The following is a 16423-nucleotide window of genomic DNA, read 5'->3' on the forward strand; positions in this document are numbered from 1 at the left end:
CCCCCCCCAAGGCGGAGGCTCCGGCTCGGAGGGAGCCGCATCGGCAGCGCCTGCAGCCGCCCACCCGCCGCCTCTCCCGGCATCCTTCATCCCCATCCTCCGCTCCTTCCTGCTCCGGTGGTGAAAGCAACCCCCCCCCCAGCCTCCCCTCCCCCGGAGCCGGGGGCCGGGGATGCCCTCCCCCTCCCTCCTCTCCAGCCGCAGCGGGGGAGGGGGGGGGGCTGTGATGCTGCAGGGGGATCCCCGGGTGTCGAGCCGGGGTCTTCCCTTCCGCCGGCTGCCGGGGATCTCCCCGCTCGGGGCTGGCAAACGGAGGGGGGGGACACACGCGGGTGCCCCACGCACTGGGGGGGAGAAGGGGAGCAGGCACCCGGGGCTGGGGGAGCGGGGGGCGGGCGCCCGGCCGTGCGCTGGCTGCATACAATGGGCCACTCCCTAACGTGAGGGCTTGGGGGGGCGGGGGGGGGAAGGAGCTAGGAGGAGGAGGAAGAGGAGGGCGGGGGGGGGGGGGGGAGAAGGAAGGGGCAGCGGGCTGGTAAATAAACTCCGCGATGATTTCCCTCCCTTGCGCCGGCCCAGGTGCCCGCCGAGCTCCTGCCTCCCGCTGCCCGCCGGCGAGGATGACCTGACGGGGATGTGACTGCCGCCCCCCACCCCGCCTTTTTGTTATTTTGACCCCCCCTCCCTCCATATATATATATATATACATATACACATACACATGTATATATATATAGATATATAAAGGCACCGCTGGGGGGGGGGGAGGGGCGGGGAGCTCGGATCATGGCACTGGGGGCTCCCGGGGCTGCCGCCGCTCTGCCGCTCGCCTCCGGGGCCCGGCGGCCACCATGGGGCTGAAGGCTCGGCGCGGCGCGGCGGGCAGCGGCGGGGCCGGCGGGGTCGGCGGGGCGGCGGGGCGGAGGGCGGCGGCGGGCGGCGGCGACCCCGAGCAGGGCTCGCTGGCCCTGGGCGGTGGGACCGACCGCGACGGGACCCTGCTGCTGGAGGGCGGCGGGAAGGAGGAGGGAGGCAAGCGGAGCCCGCCGGGGCTGGGGCTGCTGGCCAAGACCCCCCTGAGCCGCCCGGTGAAGCGGAACCACGCCAAGTACCGCCGCATCCAAACTTTGATCTACGACGCCCTGGAGCGACCCCGGGGCTGGGCGCTGCTCTATCACGCCTTCGTGTGAGTAACGCGGGCGCGCTGACCCCCCCCCCTACCCCCCCATCCCCGCGGGGGGCCCCCGAGGGCTGCCCCGAGGGGATGCGCCCGGGGCCGCCGTTTTGCTTCATCATCCTGGGCGGCAGGCGCTGCGGGGGGCTCGCTCCGGCACCGGCGGGGTTGGGGATGGCAAGGGGCGTGCTGCCGAGCGGCTTTATTTCGTTTTTCTTTCTCTCGTCGGGTTTTCCGACCCGAGCAGCTGCTGCGGAGTCCGTGTCGTGTCCGTGTGTCCCCGTCCCCGTCCCCCCCCCCCCCCCGGTGCGTGCACCCGCGTTGCCGTGGAGCGGGATGCCCGCGCCTCTGCGTCTCGGAGCCTGGAAGAGGGGTGCCAGGAAGACCAAGCTCTGCGCGGTTTTAAAGCTCGAAGGGCTTCAGGGGCACAGTGCCGGCTTCGGGTCAGCCCAGAGCGCTGCGGCAGTTAAACTAGCTGCTGTAAACCCCGAGGGAACCGACTCTTTCGATAGTTGGACGTGTCAGATGAAAACCATCGGGTTTTGGTCCAATAAGCGTCACCCTGCAGTGCGCGAAACCCGAGCATTGCAGCACTTGTCGACCAGAAAGTTGAACTGGCCACAAGCGAACTGAGATGAGAGAAACTCGTTTGGTGGTCCAAAGGTGCCAAGTCAAGTTAATGACCACAGGTCTGCATCCCTGAAAATTCTGTTCCCTTAAGTTTTCATAGGGTATATAGAAAAAATATATCTGCTTGCAGCATAGAAGGGAGTTGGCAGAGTCCTATGAAAATAAATGTGGTTTTTAGTGTGGTGAATGTGTTTGAAAACCCGAGGGATTATCCGTGATCACGGTGTTGCTGTTTCTCTTTAATGCCATCATGCGCACAGAGCTCTGTGTGACAGAGGGTTTAAGCAGTGATTGCTGAAACTGATTTATTTGCCAAAAAGACCAACAAAGTGCTCCAGGCTGCACGGGTTGCAAGGCTGGAGCTGGATCTTGGCAAGTCCTGGTCATCGGTGGAGTCTTTGCACTTGCAAACACACACCTGGCGTGTAGGGCTGTGATTTTACCTTCGGGCACGTTTCTCGTGGATGTTTGCAGGGATTTAGCCCTGGGTGAGGAGCAGCAGGCAGCGTTCCCTGCCGAAGTGCTGCTGTGTACCACTCGCCCCATTGCTGCTCCCCTCTTTTCAGTGTATTCGTAAAACGTGTCCTGAGACAAAGATTCCTGCTTTCCGGCTTAATTTCTGTGAAAATGTGGACACTGGATGCTGTGGCCCTTTTTCAGTTCTTTCGCCCCTTTTTGCCATTGGAAAACTTGTGCTAGCGGGCAGGGAGCGGCCACGTTTGGGGTGTGTTGTGCTGGGAAGTTGCTTTGCTCCAGAGCTCGCAGTTCGATCGTGCTCAGTATCGCATTGAGCTGCTTCTCGCTGGGGAGAGCCACGTCTGGACGGAGGGGCTCCCTGTTCATCCTGCCTTGGTCACCCTCACACACTGCGTAAGTGCAGCTTTGGCGTGCGCCCGAGCGTTACGAGCGCTTGGCATCTCTCTGTTCGTGGCCAGTTGTGGCAGCTGGGTCAGATCCATGCCCAGGCTCACGTCTGAGTGTAAGCAACAGGACAGTGGATGAGTCTAGAGGAGCTCAGGTGAGCTGAGAGACTCACATTTATTTGCAATGTCATGAGAATTTCCAAGTTACAACGTTCAGTTTAGATAGCTCCCTAGACGTGTGGTAAACCTTAAGATCCTTATGCAATATGGATCATAGAATGGGAAAAAATTCAGCATGTTTGTAAGGTTTGATCCTGCTTGGGAGTGGACCTGACGCTCGATGTGGCCAACTTCTCTTTGGTGACTACTCAGTCCTGTGGAACTGAGGTGTGAGTCTGACCTACTGTCACAGAAGTCAGCAACAGTCTTGTTGAGACAGTAAGTGCCAAATTCAACAGTAATGACAAAAACACTTTTAGGAGTCCTTATCCTTACAGGACGTAAAATACACAAGTCCTGATCCGTCAGCCCAGCACCGACATTCTGTCCCTTCCCAGCACACCCGGGGGGGCTCAGCAGTCCCAGGCTGCCGTTGGCCACACTGTGTTCTGTTCTGCTCCTTCCGCACTCAGTAGAAGTTGCGGGCTCTTACCTTGCTGTAGGATCAAACCCTACAAAAGAAATCTGCAGAAAGTGATGGAAGAGTGTGCCGAGATGTTGCTGACAGCCTGCAGGGCTTGCTCTGCTACTGGAGAATGGTAACCTGCTCGAGAGCAGGTGCAGTGCTGTGGGGAAGGAGCACTGATGTTGATATCCAGAGTCTTTGTTCTTGCTTTCAAATGAATTGTCTTTTAGCCTTTTTCCATCTGAAAAGGAGTCTCTCTCATGTTGGAGGTGCTGCTGTGGCACCGCATAGTGCCATCCCAGCAGTCCCCCAGTGCTTCTTTTCACACCAGAACAGTTCACACGTTCCCTTGTGTAGGTGAGAGATTGCCAGTCTTTCCATAAAATCTACAAAATTGATGCTGGTTTAATTATCCAGAAAAGTCCCATTTGTCTTCATAACATGTTACATTTCATCTCAATCTTTTGAATAATTTTGCAATAAATACCATACAACCAAAAGTAAGAGCTAGAAGGTTTCTCTCCTATACAAAACACCAGCGCATAAACAGCGGAGGGCCAAAAGAGATTGCAGCACGGGTGGGTGTGACGAGTTCCTTACAGATCCAGGCGTTCAGAGGTGTTTAATGAAGAGAAGATGCAAAGGACTGCAGTGCTGTGTAGATCCCAGGATTCTGGAAGTAGGAAGCTGCTGATGGAAAAGTGTTGCAACTTTCAGGACCCACCAAGGGTGTTGTGTAGGGGCAGGAGGGGGCTTTGCAAAGGCCTTTGCCAAAGCTTTGGGTGCCAGAGCTTTTGAAAGGGTGGTACAGATGGGATCTCGTTAAATCATACAGTGATGCCTGTTTGGCTGCAAAGAGGTCGTGATCCTTTGTGTACCTCACTCTTATAACATGCACATAAATCATGTTTGACCCAGTCCCTGTTGTAAACGCTCACTTTGGTTTAGGCGGGGATAGATCTGCTGAAATGGTTCAGCCTACCGAAAGAATTCAGGGAGAATGCATAAGCGTGACCAGGCCCTACCAAGCACTAGGGACAAAGATACAGGGGAGAAAGGGAGAAATTCCTGACGGCAATTTTAGTGTTCAGCTTTCACTGGCAGCAATTTATGGAAAGGGACATGAGATATTCTCCTGGCGATTCTTCCTCCTTCCTTGTTCTGCACAAATGAGTTTGTCGAAGCCTATCCTCATAGCAAAGAAAGGTGACTCGGTCCTAAACAAGCTGACTGCGTTTCCTCCACCGTCTGAAAACATTTATTCTCTGGCAGCTCTGCTAGACAGGAGATTTACCTAATACCCGCAAATTTTCCCTCTGCTAGGACACCAGGGTTCACAGGCTTCTTAGCCTGTACGACAATATGGCAATACAGAACGTATTACGGTACGGCAATATATTAACAATATAGTTGGTAAGAGAAAATTGCTTTTCCCGTGAAAAATTTCAACACTGTAAAGCTAAACTGCTCCTGAATATTTTCAGTAAGAAAATAAAAATAAAAAAATTTAATTTAACCTTTGAGGTTTTTGATTTGGAAATGTCTCTTGTGGGTTGCAGGTCAGGTTACAATCCATCCCCACTCTCCTCTGAGCTAGTCTCCCTGTAGGTAGGACTGCTGTTCCTGTGATCTACTGTGTTTTCATGTGTGTTGAGCAGCGCAATATATTGGAGGAAACCCCTGCTGTTGTACCTCGCGGGGTGTGTGCTTTGGGCAGGGAGACCGACTCGATACCTGTTCGCCTCCACGAGCCATCCAGATGCTTTGTTCATGTACAGAAACATAAATGTATAGAATGAAAAACTGAAAACAAGATTTTGATTTTCCAGTTTATTTTCAACAGTAAGCACAAAGTATTTGGTGGATAATGGACAGAGTCCAGAAAGGTAACAAAATACTGGTCAAGTTTGCAATTGCAATTTGTGGAAAATTTTCACCCTGACTTAAGGAAAAGAGAGGCTGAAGAAGAGGTAGCTAGGAGATATTCTTATTTTCATACCATCCTCTGAGACAGCTGCAACCTCTGCTTCCATGGAAAAATAAGACTAGGAAAGATGCTGGGGATTAGGTTTTCTTTTTTGGGAAAGTGTGTAAAACTGGCTGCACTCTGCTGGTGTAGATCACCACAAAGTACCTGCTAACAGGAGAGGGAAACCATGGGGAACACTTGAAAACCCTTTCCTATTTGCCGTGCAATCTTCTTTCAATACCGCTTAATACCTGGAATAAAAAGAGGAGGCAGAGTCACGCGATCCATCAAATTGTCAGTATTTCTGGGAAGCACCAGTGAGCACCTCTTGCACGATTGATCGTGGGTGGGTTGTTTGCCGAAAAGAGCATTGCGGGACTTGGGAGACAGGCTGAAGGTCTGGGGACTTTCAATCTTTTTCCGCTTTGCCTCCTTGGAGATGATCTGTAAGATGTGCTGATCCACCAGCCTGTGTCAGCCATCTGGGGTGAGATGGGAACAGGCTCGGGGTAAAAAGAAGAACAAACATGAATCCTTCCTTGACCTGTTTGGCGTGAACTTGTATCTAAGTGAGTCCCCGGAGCAGCAGAGCAAGCCTGGTCCATTAGCAAGCGCCCTTCGCTTATGTGTTCAACAATATGAGTTCTGTTTTAATTATTTATGCTAATTCATCGTAATGCACGGATAAATATTCTGCAGTATACTTTGTAAAAAATAATGAAGTCTTAGTCATTGGAGACCTCACCGCACACCTCTGCAATTGCATCTCCGTCGAGGCTTGCGGAGTCTGCCCTGGGTTTGCGTGTGGTTTACTGAGATGCGCCTGTATCTCAGCCGCTGGGAGCAGCCGACGTCACGGGCTGTGGTCACTGGCTGCTGAGAGCCGGGGTTTGCTGGTAGGAATGAGAAGGGGCAGCAGAGCTTGAGGAAGCCCCAGGCTGTGTAATGTGAGCAGCTTACGATCCCCAACCGCTGCTTCGGGGTCCCTTCGTAGATGCCCAACACTCATTTAAGCACCCGGACTACCTCTGAAATTGCAGACCTGGCCCTTTGGTGGGAATAGGTGTGTTCTCACCTACAGCCTGATATCTCCATGCTAGGGCATCGATGCTAACAGCGAGAGCTGCTCCCGGAGCAGGTACCTGCGGTTGGGTCAGTCAGCCCACGCGCTCGGTGTTGCCATGGCTACGCTGCTAACTTGCCGAGTTTTGGTGCTGCTCACGCCCGTTTGATGGACTTGTGGGAGCTGCAGGCATGTAGCTGCCTGTAGCACAGGCACGCACCTCAGTGTGCCCCAAAACCCCTGGGGATGCGGGTCCCTGAGCGCCCTTCTGCAAGTGCAATCCCCCGCTCACACCACGCGATGCTGGGTGGGGGTCAAGATCCACCATGGCTGGCAATGCACGAGTGAGAGTAGGAGGTGCAGGCAGGCATCAGGGCCACCAGTGACAGCAAACATGCAGCAGCCGGTCTCTTGATGCCTTCAGCTTGGCCTGGGAATAAGCCCCTCAGAAAGAAGTCATATCCCCTAGTGTAATTTCTATAAAACTGAACACTCCCAAATTTCATCATTTTGACCAGAGGTGATACAGCAAAGCCCCTCCAGCAGCCAAAAAGTAGTGTTTTTCTTCCCTTCCGAGAAACTTGGCAGTGAAGCGTAGCACCATCTCAGTGCTGCCCTGGCAGTCTTGGAGGTATCGTCAGTGGTAAAGCCCAGGACTAGACTTACTGCACTATCTCCAGCGCAGCAGCTGGGAGCCTGGTTGGAGGTACCACTAGGTTCGTAAAAGCCATCTCAGTTTCTTCTTGTGCCTCTGCTCCTCACAGAAACCATCAGATCATCACGGGGCACAGTAGGGGCTGGGCACCTCTGGGTTGGCTGCCGGGCGTAGAGGCTACATGGGTTTTACTTCTTGTTTTAATCTGAGATAGAAATTTGTGAAATGTTTCAAAAATGAGCAGGGAGAGACTTTCTACGCTCATTTTGCTCATTTTGGTTCAGAATGTAGAGACATTCAAAACAAACTTAATGGAAAAAACAGTAACTAAAGACTATGCATATTAACAGCTGGATTAAAAAATCCTTACCTACAAATAATGCTAGTTATATACCACTGTGTGCTTGAGTGTGTGCAAGTGAACGTGAAGGTCCCCCAGCAGTTCCTACTTCTCCCATACAACACCCTAAAGCTACTCACCCAGCGTCTTTCTCTTCTTTCTTTGGAACTCCCTGTCTTCAAATATCACTTGATGAATTTCTGCTTACTTGTAGCTTAGCCAACATACAAACCTGTGCGTGTATGCAGAGCACAATTCCGTACCTCTTGGTCAGTAAAAAGTCCTTTCCAGCACTGAGATGTACGTGCAAGGTCAGGTGGTGCACACCTATTCAAGGACAAGGTCTGAACTTGAGTAATTTGGATCTAATTTAACAGCTATAAGAAGCTTTCCACACAAAATCAGTCAAGTGAATGTTAAGATAATTTGTATCTTGATTAGAAACATAGCAGTTTGGTGACCTTAGACATAGCCAGGCAGATGGGTGGTTGGGTACTACCGTGGTCAGCCTTGCATGGTATAAATAAATGATAATATTTATTCTTGTATTTAATAATGCTATAATCCTTTCTTGTGCATGGAACTTTACAGAAGGAATGGAGCCACAGAGACAATGCATCTGCTATTGCTTCTGGCAGATACTGTATTAAATGGGATAACTTAAATATTAATAGCTTTACAAGGAATAAGGTCCACAAGAGCTGTTAAGTATATGCTGCCTTCTGTCTTAGGAGGATAGCTGGGAAACTGAGCATTTTCTGTGGAGAGAGGGGCATGCCCAGGGATATTTAGCCTCATGGTAACCTACTTTGGAAAAAAAACACTTTGGGAGAAGTTTCAGGCTGGAATTCTGTAAATCACCTTCCCCAGCCTTAAGCAAGTAAACAACTTAAGAGCATGTTTAACTTGGAGCAAGTGAAAGGTCCCACTGATGTCAGGAGGAACCTACCCATGGTGGTACTGAGGTCATCCAAAGCAGAAGAGCGTGACTGAGATTTGGTGGAAAGCAGCATTAGGTATCATAATCTTCCTCTACACAATCAACTTGTGGCTCTACTTGGGCCGGGTGAGACCCTCCTAAGATACAGTTCTCCACAGGATTTGTCGCAGGCCTTCATTCCTTCCGTACCTTAACAGCTACCTCTGGTTATAGTCACCAGGATAACACCTTGCCCTCCTTAGGGGTGCTGCCTTTTGCTCGTTTTGTGGGTGGGTGTTAAAAACCATGCTGAAGCGGAGTTGCATATCTCTAAGACTGCAAAATCTGTCTGGAGAGATGCTGAGACACTGGCATGAGAAGCATCCAGTGTCTCGTGAGGTGGTATGTGCTCTCATTCCCTTCCACATGCACTAATCTTGCCAAAGTCTTTCCTACTTTGCTTTTTCTAGGCTGCTGGTACATGGTGGTGGAACATTACAGGTGCACTGTATGGCAGCGGCAGTGGAGGAATCCTAATGCTGTCTGGGCTGGCTGTTGTCTTTTGCTTCTCTGACATTACAGACTTTCTTTCATTTTAAAGATACTTGCATCTCGCTTGTCCCCCTTGTTTTCAGAGTTGTTGCTCAGAGCTGTATGGATGTGGTTTGCATTTCTCTGCCAACTTTGTTAGTTTGTGATTGTCATGTTGGCTCTCCAGTGGTGTTTTTTAATCTCAGATGCTTTTCATATTTACTTTCTTCTGTCCTCATTGCTGTTTTGATCACCTTCCAGATTACTACCTCGTAATTTTTTTAACATTCAATTTAATTCTTTTTATAGATCATTAAGGAAGCACTTAATAAGACCAGAACTAAGAAAATCCATTCAGCAGTTCACTGAATAACAACTTCCCCCTTTCCTGGTTAATATGATATCATTTGTTATGGCTTTATTTATAGCTCTGAAGTAAATTTTTAATTTCACTTAATTTCTCCTGGTCATCTGAATTAATACTAGAACTAAGATTATAGGAGACATTGCACCTATGTCAAAACAGCGAATATTTCCTGATTTCTTTTTGTTCCAGCCTGATTGCTGGGCTATGTTTATCTACTGAGTTCAGTGATATGAATTTAATTGTTATCTTCCCATCTCAGATTTTTCATGCTTTTGGCATGGTAAGTGTGCATCTTGTATAACCAAAGAATTCAATGTTCCAAGTGCCGTCCACCACTGGAGTAGAGCTAAAGCAATGCTGAAAATCTAAATGCCCCAATCCATCCAAGTCCTAGTTCTTACATATTTTATAGGAGCCATTGGATTTAGGTTATACCTAACTTCAGGTGAATGGCAGAGTTCATCCTAAACCAAAAGACCCTTTACAGGGCATTCCCCACTGACAGTAAGTACAGAGAGTCTAAAATTTTCTGGTTTCGGTGGGGATGGGGAAGAAAGTACAGCTGTTGAGCGGCTGATAGCGAAACCCCCAAAGCCCACGGTGGGGAGTTGCCCACCAGGCTCTCAGCAGTGCAGCATCAGCTCTGCTTATCTTTGTTCCCCTCATGCCTCTCCATGCACTGCTCAAAGAGTTTACAAGGAGGGATTACACCCTGAGGAGGGGATGTCAAGAGCAGCTGATTGAAATTGCAGGGGAATTAATTTAGGAAGGTAATAACACGAACTGAAATTTACTCTTCTACCTTTGCTAACACTGCTGCTCTTGTGAGACGTGCTGGAAGAATTTCAATGCACACAAGTGGCTGAGACTCCCTGATCAGACCTCAGACACCATTTGCACAGTGGCACCAGATGCATGAGGCCATGGCTCAGGATCATCCTTGGGCTGCAACTATGGCAGCAGCTTTTCTTATGCCTAGAGTAGTCATTAATTACATCTAGACTAATTGGCAAAGCCATGCCAGGGATGTTCCTGAGCAGTGGCACACGCTGGCCAGGAAGACAATATTGCTGGATGACCTGTGCCATGGTTTTAGTCTGAGACAACCAAGTGACTGGGCACAGATTAAGTCTTGCTGCAGACTCGGGACCACTCCCAGCAGGAGTCTCTGCATGTGGCTCCCTGCTTTGGAGGCAAGTGAGACCAGTGATATTGCCACTGGTCATGCTGGCCTCATGGGCAGGGAGCAGGACTGAGCATCTTTGGATTACTAGGATAGACATAATCGTTGTATGTGAGCTCTTTCCACTTTTAGAATATCCTCTTGGGTCAATGCAAAAAGCCACTCTTCTTTGGGACTAGACCTTTCACTTAGATAAAGACCCAAGAAATCCTACCCCACTGAAATAATATAGGTTTCACTCTATATGTGTGTCCAATAACACATTTTATTTTCTATATCTTTTCCTCTTCCTGGTCATGGGAGTTTGTTAAGGCTTTGACCTTTTCTGTTTCAACACTCCTTGTACTGATAAAGCTCCCACGGAGGTTCAAATACTTCATCCCCCTCGTCTTGGCATATTACGAAAAGAAAAATTTTTTGTGGTACTAATCCAGGGGAAGATACCACTGATCATTCATTGCCAAACTTTTTATGATTTGTGCAAAACACAGAAGAATATATATTGCTGGTTTCTTTTGGACATTTCTCCTGATTTTGTGTCACTCTCTGTTGTAGATGTTGCTCCATTACCTTGTTAGGTCCTGGGTGAATGACGGTGCGCAGAGGTGGGATCTGGTGGTCACATGCTCACAGCAGCTTCTGCTCTCACAACGTGGCATTATCACATAGCACATTCTCAAACGTGCTACTCTCTTCAGTGCTAAATTACTTGAAACAACTCTATTGCCCTGCTTTTCCTCAGGGCTTGAGAGGCTGTCCCTCAACGTTCCCAATGGGATCCTTCCATCTAGCGCCTTTTCTGAGGTAGCTGTCTGGACCCCGTTCGTAGCTGATGAAAAAACACAGAAAATAGAAATTTATGGCATGCAATTAATCTCATCCTGAAGACAATTCTGAAATAGGTGAGATTAATCACCTTTTGCAGTGCCTGAAACTTTCCACTAACTGCAAAGACCTTAAGTGACTAACTTGAATTTAGGTATTTACACCGAAAACACCCGAGGGAGAGGAAATTTTTTGCCTGACCTGAGAGGCAGGACTCAAACCACATTAAGACGACTAAATTTAGGTATCTTCATGTACAGTTCTTTGTGTGTAATAGGTGTTTAAGTTCTTTTTATAGTCAGTAGAGATCTCGTCAATACAGTCAATAGGTTTTATGGTGCAATTCATCCAACCAGATGTAGGGGTCTGCTTTACATGAAATAAATCACAGCTTCAGCTCCATTTAACAACTCTCCGTTGTCTAAAATGGGAGCTGAGATGACTTGACCTCTGGTAAATGTCTGCAATAAAAGCCACTTTCAGACAGATGAGTCCTACCTCTAAAGGCAATTCAGTCTTAATGCTGCATGGGCTTTTATTAATATTAGGCTCAACAAAAAATTCTAATTCCCCTTCCTCAAGAGCTGTACATATGTGGCTGCTTATTATCACAGGCCATGACAGGCTTACAGTCGTCGCTGACATTAGGCCAAAGAAAAATATGATGGTGTGGTTGATTTCCTCAGTTTTATCATCCTACTTAGGCTGCTGATTTCAGTAGCTTTAAGATCTTTCCCTAGTTGGGTGTCTTCAGTTTACCTTTCCACCTTCCCTTTGTTCTCTGGTTTGCTATGAGGTCTATCTCCCTGAGCCCTCCCATAAGTGTGGTCTTGATTTATAATCGTAGTTGCAGTTGATCTTGAGGTCATGCTCGAACGCAGACTTAATTACCTCTTGTACCAAGCTTCAAATCCAAGGGCTGTGATTGACCCTACTTTCCCTCCATCTTCTTGTGCCCATTCAGGATTTGCCTGGGCACAGGAGTTACTGTGGCGGGAGTTTGCCAGCAGCAGTCCTGCTTCTTCCTCTTCCCGAATTTCTGTCCATTTGCATTCCTCCTCTTGTCTCCACCACTCAAAATTAGCTCCCCATATAGATGAACAGACAACACCATTTTCTAGAAGGTGTCTTTTAGGGACCAGAAAACACTTTGTGAGTGGCTTGGACATTGTTCTATTGAAGCCTGTAAGAAATTTAGAAGGTCAATTTGAATGGCCTGGGATGAAGGAGAGTGATTGTGAGGGTCATTCATAAGGCTTAGGCTGATGTCTTAGCACATAAAAAAGCGCTATAGTTTTCTCTATAAAGCTGGAGACTTTGCAGATATGTGAGTATCATTCAGTATTATAGAGGGCATACTCACTTTCATATACCAGATGAATCAGTAAACCAGTGAAATTGAACCTAATACTGAAATCATCGGAGAACTGTACAAAATTTGAATGCATGAAAATGCCCTGACATTAGGAAGTGTTTTTGGCTGGTGGTGTATTTCTTTAACAGCTGCTACTTTGTGTATTGCTTGTTTTTGCAGAAATACTGAGCCAGCAACCTCTTTTAGTCATGTCAGTGCAAACGTGGATTAAATCTATTAAAGTTAGAAGAAAAATTGGATTTGGCTGCTGCACCACAAACTTGTTCTGGACCTACTACAAATTATTTTCATTTTTCACTGATATTCTGCTAGTGCTAGAGGCCAAGGTCAAGGTCCTGCACCTCAGCTGAGGTACCACAAACTTGCTTTCCCAGTAATGTAAGACAGCTTCAGGAATGGGATGAATAAGAAGGATGGAGATCCTCTGCCAAGATAACAAGTGAGCACCAACCTGTTCCAGAGCTCCCAGTACTTGCACCATGGTGTTCACATCTTGTTTCCTTCATGTTGGGAGCTGACTTATACAAGCATGGAGTCTTTCCTTCTCTCCCTGCTCCCCAAAGTGGAGAAAGGATTTTTCCTCCCTCATAAATGCAGTTATTTAGTTAACAAACACAGTTATTTAGTTAACAAACACAATGCAGATAAGCTGGGGAAGCTGAGCAAGCAAAGCACCATGTTTCTGCCTATTTCTTGGTTTAGGCCCTGTCTGGTGTGGGGACTATAGGAGGGAAATGACAATTGCGACCATAAAACCATTTAGTTTGGAAGGGTGTAGAGTTCTCCAGTCCAATCCACAGAGCAGGGTTAACTGCAAAGTCAAATCAGCTTGCTCAGGGCTGGGTCCGGTTAAGTTTTGTGCATCTCCAAGATCTGAACGACTTTATATTGTGAGCAGTGATAGATTTTGTTGCACTTCACAAAGAAGTTGTTTTATGAATTTCTTATAACAGGCAGATTTCCAGGCCCAGAGTCATGGAGAATTTTCTTCCCTCCCCACTCCTGAATATGCAGGGACAGAAATGAGACATAACATCTGGACAGAGATGCTGGGCAGGTCAGCACACTGTGGAGGAAACAACTCTCATATTAACCACAAAGGAAGCTGCTTGCTGCTGGGCTAACTAGTACCAATGTTGCCTATGTTCGGAGTACAGACACTGGGTAATACTAGGGATAATCTCTAGTGCAATCAGTAGAGTTCGCTGAAAATAAGAAACCTTTCCCAAAGACTTCTCTTTTTTTTTTACTGATATTACAATTTGACATTTCCCCCGATTTTTTATCATGCAGAAATATTATTCAGTCTCCAGTAATTTATCCCTACTCTCCAACTCCTCCTGACTTCCCTATCTCTTTCTCCCTGTCCCTTCTTCACTCAATCCCATCTTCTCTTCTTCCTTTGGTGGTATTCATCACCTCACTAGTGAAGCACAGCAGCAACCACTGGATCATCCAGCTGTGCTTTTGGTGTGACCCCTCTGCCTTTCGTACTTTATGTTGCTATGACAGTAGAGTGCAGTCTGACTTAAATTCATTTGGCCGAAGTGCTGACAGCAGGATGGCGGAGCTGACATGAAAATTTGCCTTCTACCTGGACATACCTGTATTTACTTTTTGGGTTTTTTTATATTTTTTTTAAAATTTAGTGGTCTTTGACATTGAGTTCACATATGACAGGATTGAGATTGTACCTCGAATTCCCTCAGAGTACGGACTCAGCAGGAATTACTTTGTCCATATGGTGCAAGGTAGTTTAGGTGCAGGAATGATCTATGAATCACATCGTGTTTCATCATCATTCGTGTTTCTTTTTCGGTTGCACAGCTCCCCAGTGTTGAATTCAGCATCTGGTGGTAAGGCAGTGCCGCTGGACCAGCCTGTGACTTCAGGCACAGCCCGAAGTTAGAGTTCCTAAGCAAACATCATCACTGCAGAAGAAGCTCTCAGAGTTATGATTCAGACCCGCACACCTCTGAGTCACTGCTCCTGATCATTTTTTGCTCTAGGGGTGATGGTGGTGTTAGGGAAAGAGTGATTTATTGATGACCTGTGTAGGTAACAGATTTCTTACGGTGACTCAACCGTTCTGTCCTGAAAGAGGGAACAGGAAGTGGAGGTGGACACCCATCTCTCTTCTCATAAAGGGTACAAACTGAGCTAATATCTTCCCCTTGAGTTTATCCACATTCCTGGTCTCAGTGGTAAGAGGCAGCGGTTTAGGAGCACCACATATAGGCTAATCGAAGATCTGCACGGTGCTTCATACACAGCCTGAACCACAGCTGCAGCTGTGGCTCCCAGAGTCGAGACGATAATACAAGGTCCTGGTTTTCAGCTCCATCTGCTGCCAGTGATGCTAGCCAAATGAAATAATGGATGGGACCTCCTGGTGTAACAATAAAAGGACAGCAACTTTCTCTAACGAGAGAGCATATAGGCAGGATTGAATGCTGTGTTTTACTGCCTGAATCACCACATTCCCCAGCAAGATATGCTAAGGCACATGGAGGCCAGGGAGGTAATTCGAGACAGCAAGTATGGCTTCACCAAGGGCAAGTCCTGCCTCACCAACCTAGTGGCTTTCTATGATGGTGTAACAACAAGGGTGGACAAGGGAAAACCTATGGATGTCATCTATCTAGATTTTTGTAAAGCCTTTGACAAGGTCCCCCACAACATCCTTCTCTCTAAATTGGAGAGCCATGGATTTGATGGGTGGACCGTTCGATGGATAAGGAATTGGTTGGATGGTCGCAGCCAAAGGGTAGTGGTCAACGGCTCAATGTCCAGATGGAGACCAGTGACGAGTGGAGTCCCTCAGGGGTCCGTACTGGGACCGGTGCTGTTCAATATATTTATCAATGACATGGACAGCGACATCGAGTGTACCCTCGGCAAGTTTGCAGATGACACCAAGCTGAGTGGTACGGTTGATACAACAGAAGGACGGGATGCCATCCAGAGGGACCTGGACAAGCTGGAGAGGTGGGCCTGTGTGAACATCATGAGGTTCAACAAGGCCAAGTGCAAGGTCCTACACCTGGGTCGGGGTAATCCCCGGTATCAATACAGGCTGGGGGATGAAAGGATCAAGAGCAGCCCTGCTGAGAGGGACTTGGGGGTACTGATAGACGAAAGGCTGGACATGAGCCGGCAATGTGCGCTGGCAGCCCAGAGGACCAACCGTGTCCTGGGCTGCATCAGGAGAAGCGTGACCAGCAGGTCGAGGGAGGTGATTCTGCCCCTCTACTCTGCTCTGGTGAGACCTCACCTGGAGTCCTGCGTTCAGCTCTGGAGCCCTCAGCACAAGAAGGACATGGAACTGTTGGAGCGGGTCCAAAGGAGGGCTACAAAAATGACCCGAGGGCTGGAGCACCTCTCCTATGAGGACAGGCTGAGAGAGTTGGGCTTGTTCAGCCTGGAGAAGTGAAGGCTGTGGGGAGACCTGATTGCAGCCTGTCAGTACTTAAATGGAGCCTATAGGAAAGATGGGGACAATCTTTTTAGTAGAGACAGCAGTGACAGGACGAGGGGTAATGGTTTTAAACTAAAACAGGGTAGGTTTAGGCTGGATATAAGGAAGAAATTCTTTACAATGAGGGTGGTGAAACACTGGAATGGGTTGCCCAGAGAGGTAGTGGAGGCCCCATCCCTGGAAACATTCAAGACCAGGTTGGACAGGGCTCTGAGCAACCTGATCTAGTTAGGGGTGTCCCTGCTCGCTGCGGGGGGGTTGGACTAGATGACCTCTAGGGGTCCCTTCCAACCCAAAACTTTCTATGATTCTATGATTCTAAATGGGGTGAGAACAGGACATTGCTCCCAGAGACCAAAGCAGGACATTGTCACTTCCAAAGCAACATTTTGCTGGAGACCATAATAAAGCTCTGCTGTTACAGAG

General features: G+C 48.3%; 1 protein-coding gene across 2 annotated transcripts in view; it reads left to right on the top strand.

The window, feature by feature from the left end:
* Nucleotides 1-851: 851 nt before the first annotated feature.
* The window catches only part of KCNQ3 (potassium voltage-gated channel subfamily Q member 3), a 227161-nt gene continuing 211589 nt past the window's right edge, over nt 852-16423 (top strand). For both annotated transcript variants that reach the window (XM_075415536.1, XM_075415537.1), the window contains exon 1: nt 852-1186. In XM_075415536.1, coding sequence (XP_075271651.1) covers nt 852-1186 — 335 coding nt within the window. The remainder of the gene's footprint in view (nt 1187-16423) is intronic.

Source organism: Opisthocomus hoazin, chromosome 3 (genome assembly GCF_030867145.1).
Source record: "Opisthocomus hoazin isolate bOpiHoa1 chromosome 3, bOpiHoa1.hap1, whole genome shotgun sequence".
NCBI classification, from domain to species: domain Eukaryota; kingdom Metazoa; phylum Chordata; class Aves; order Opisthocomiformes; family Opisthocomidae; genus Opisthocomus; species Opisthocomus hoazin.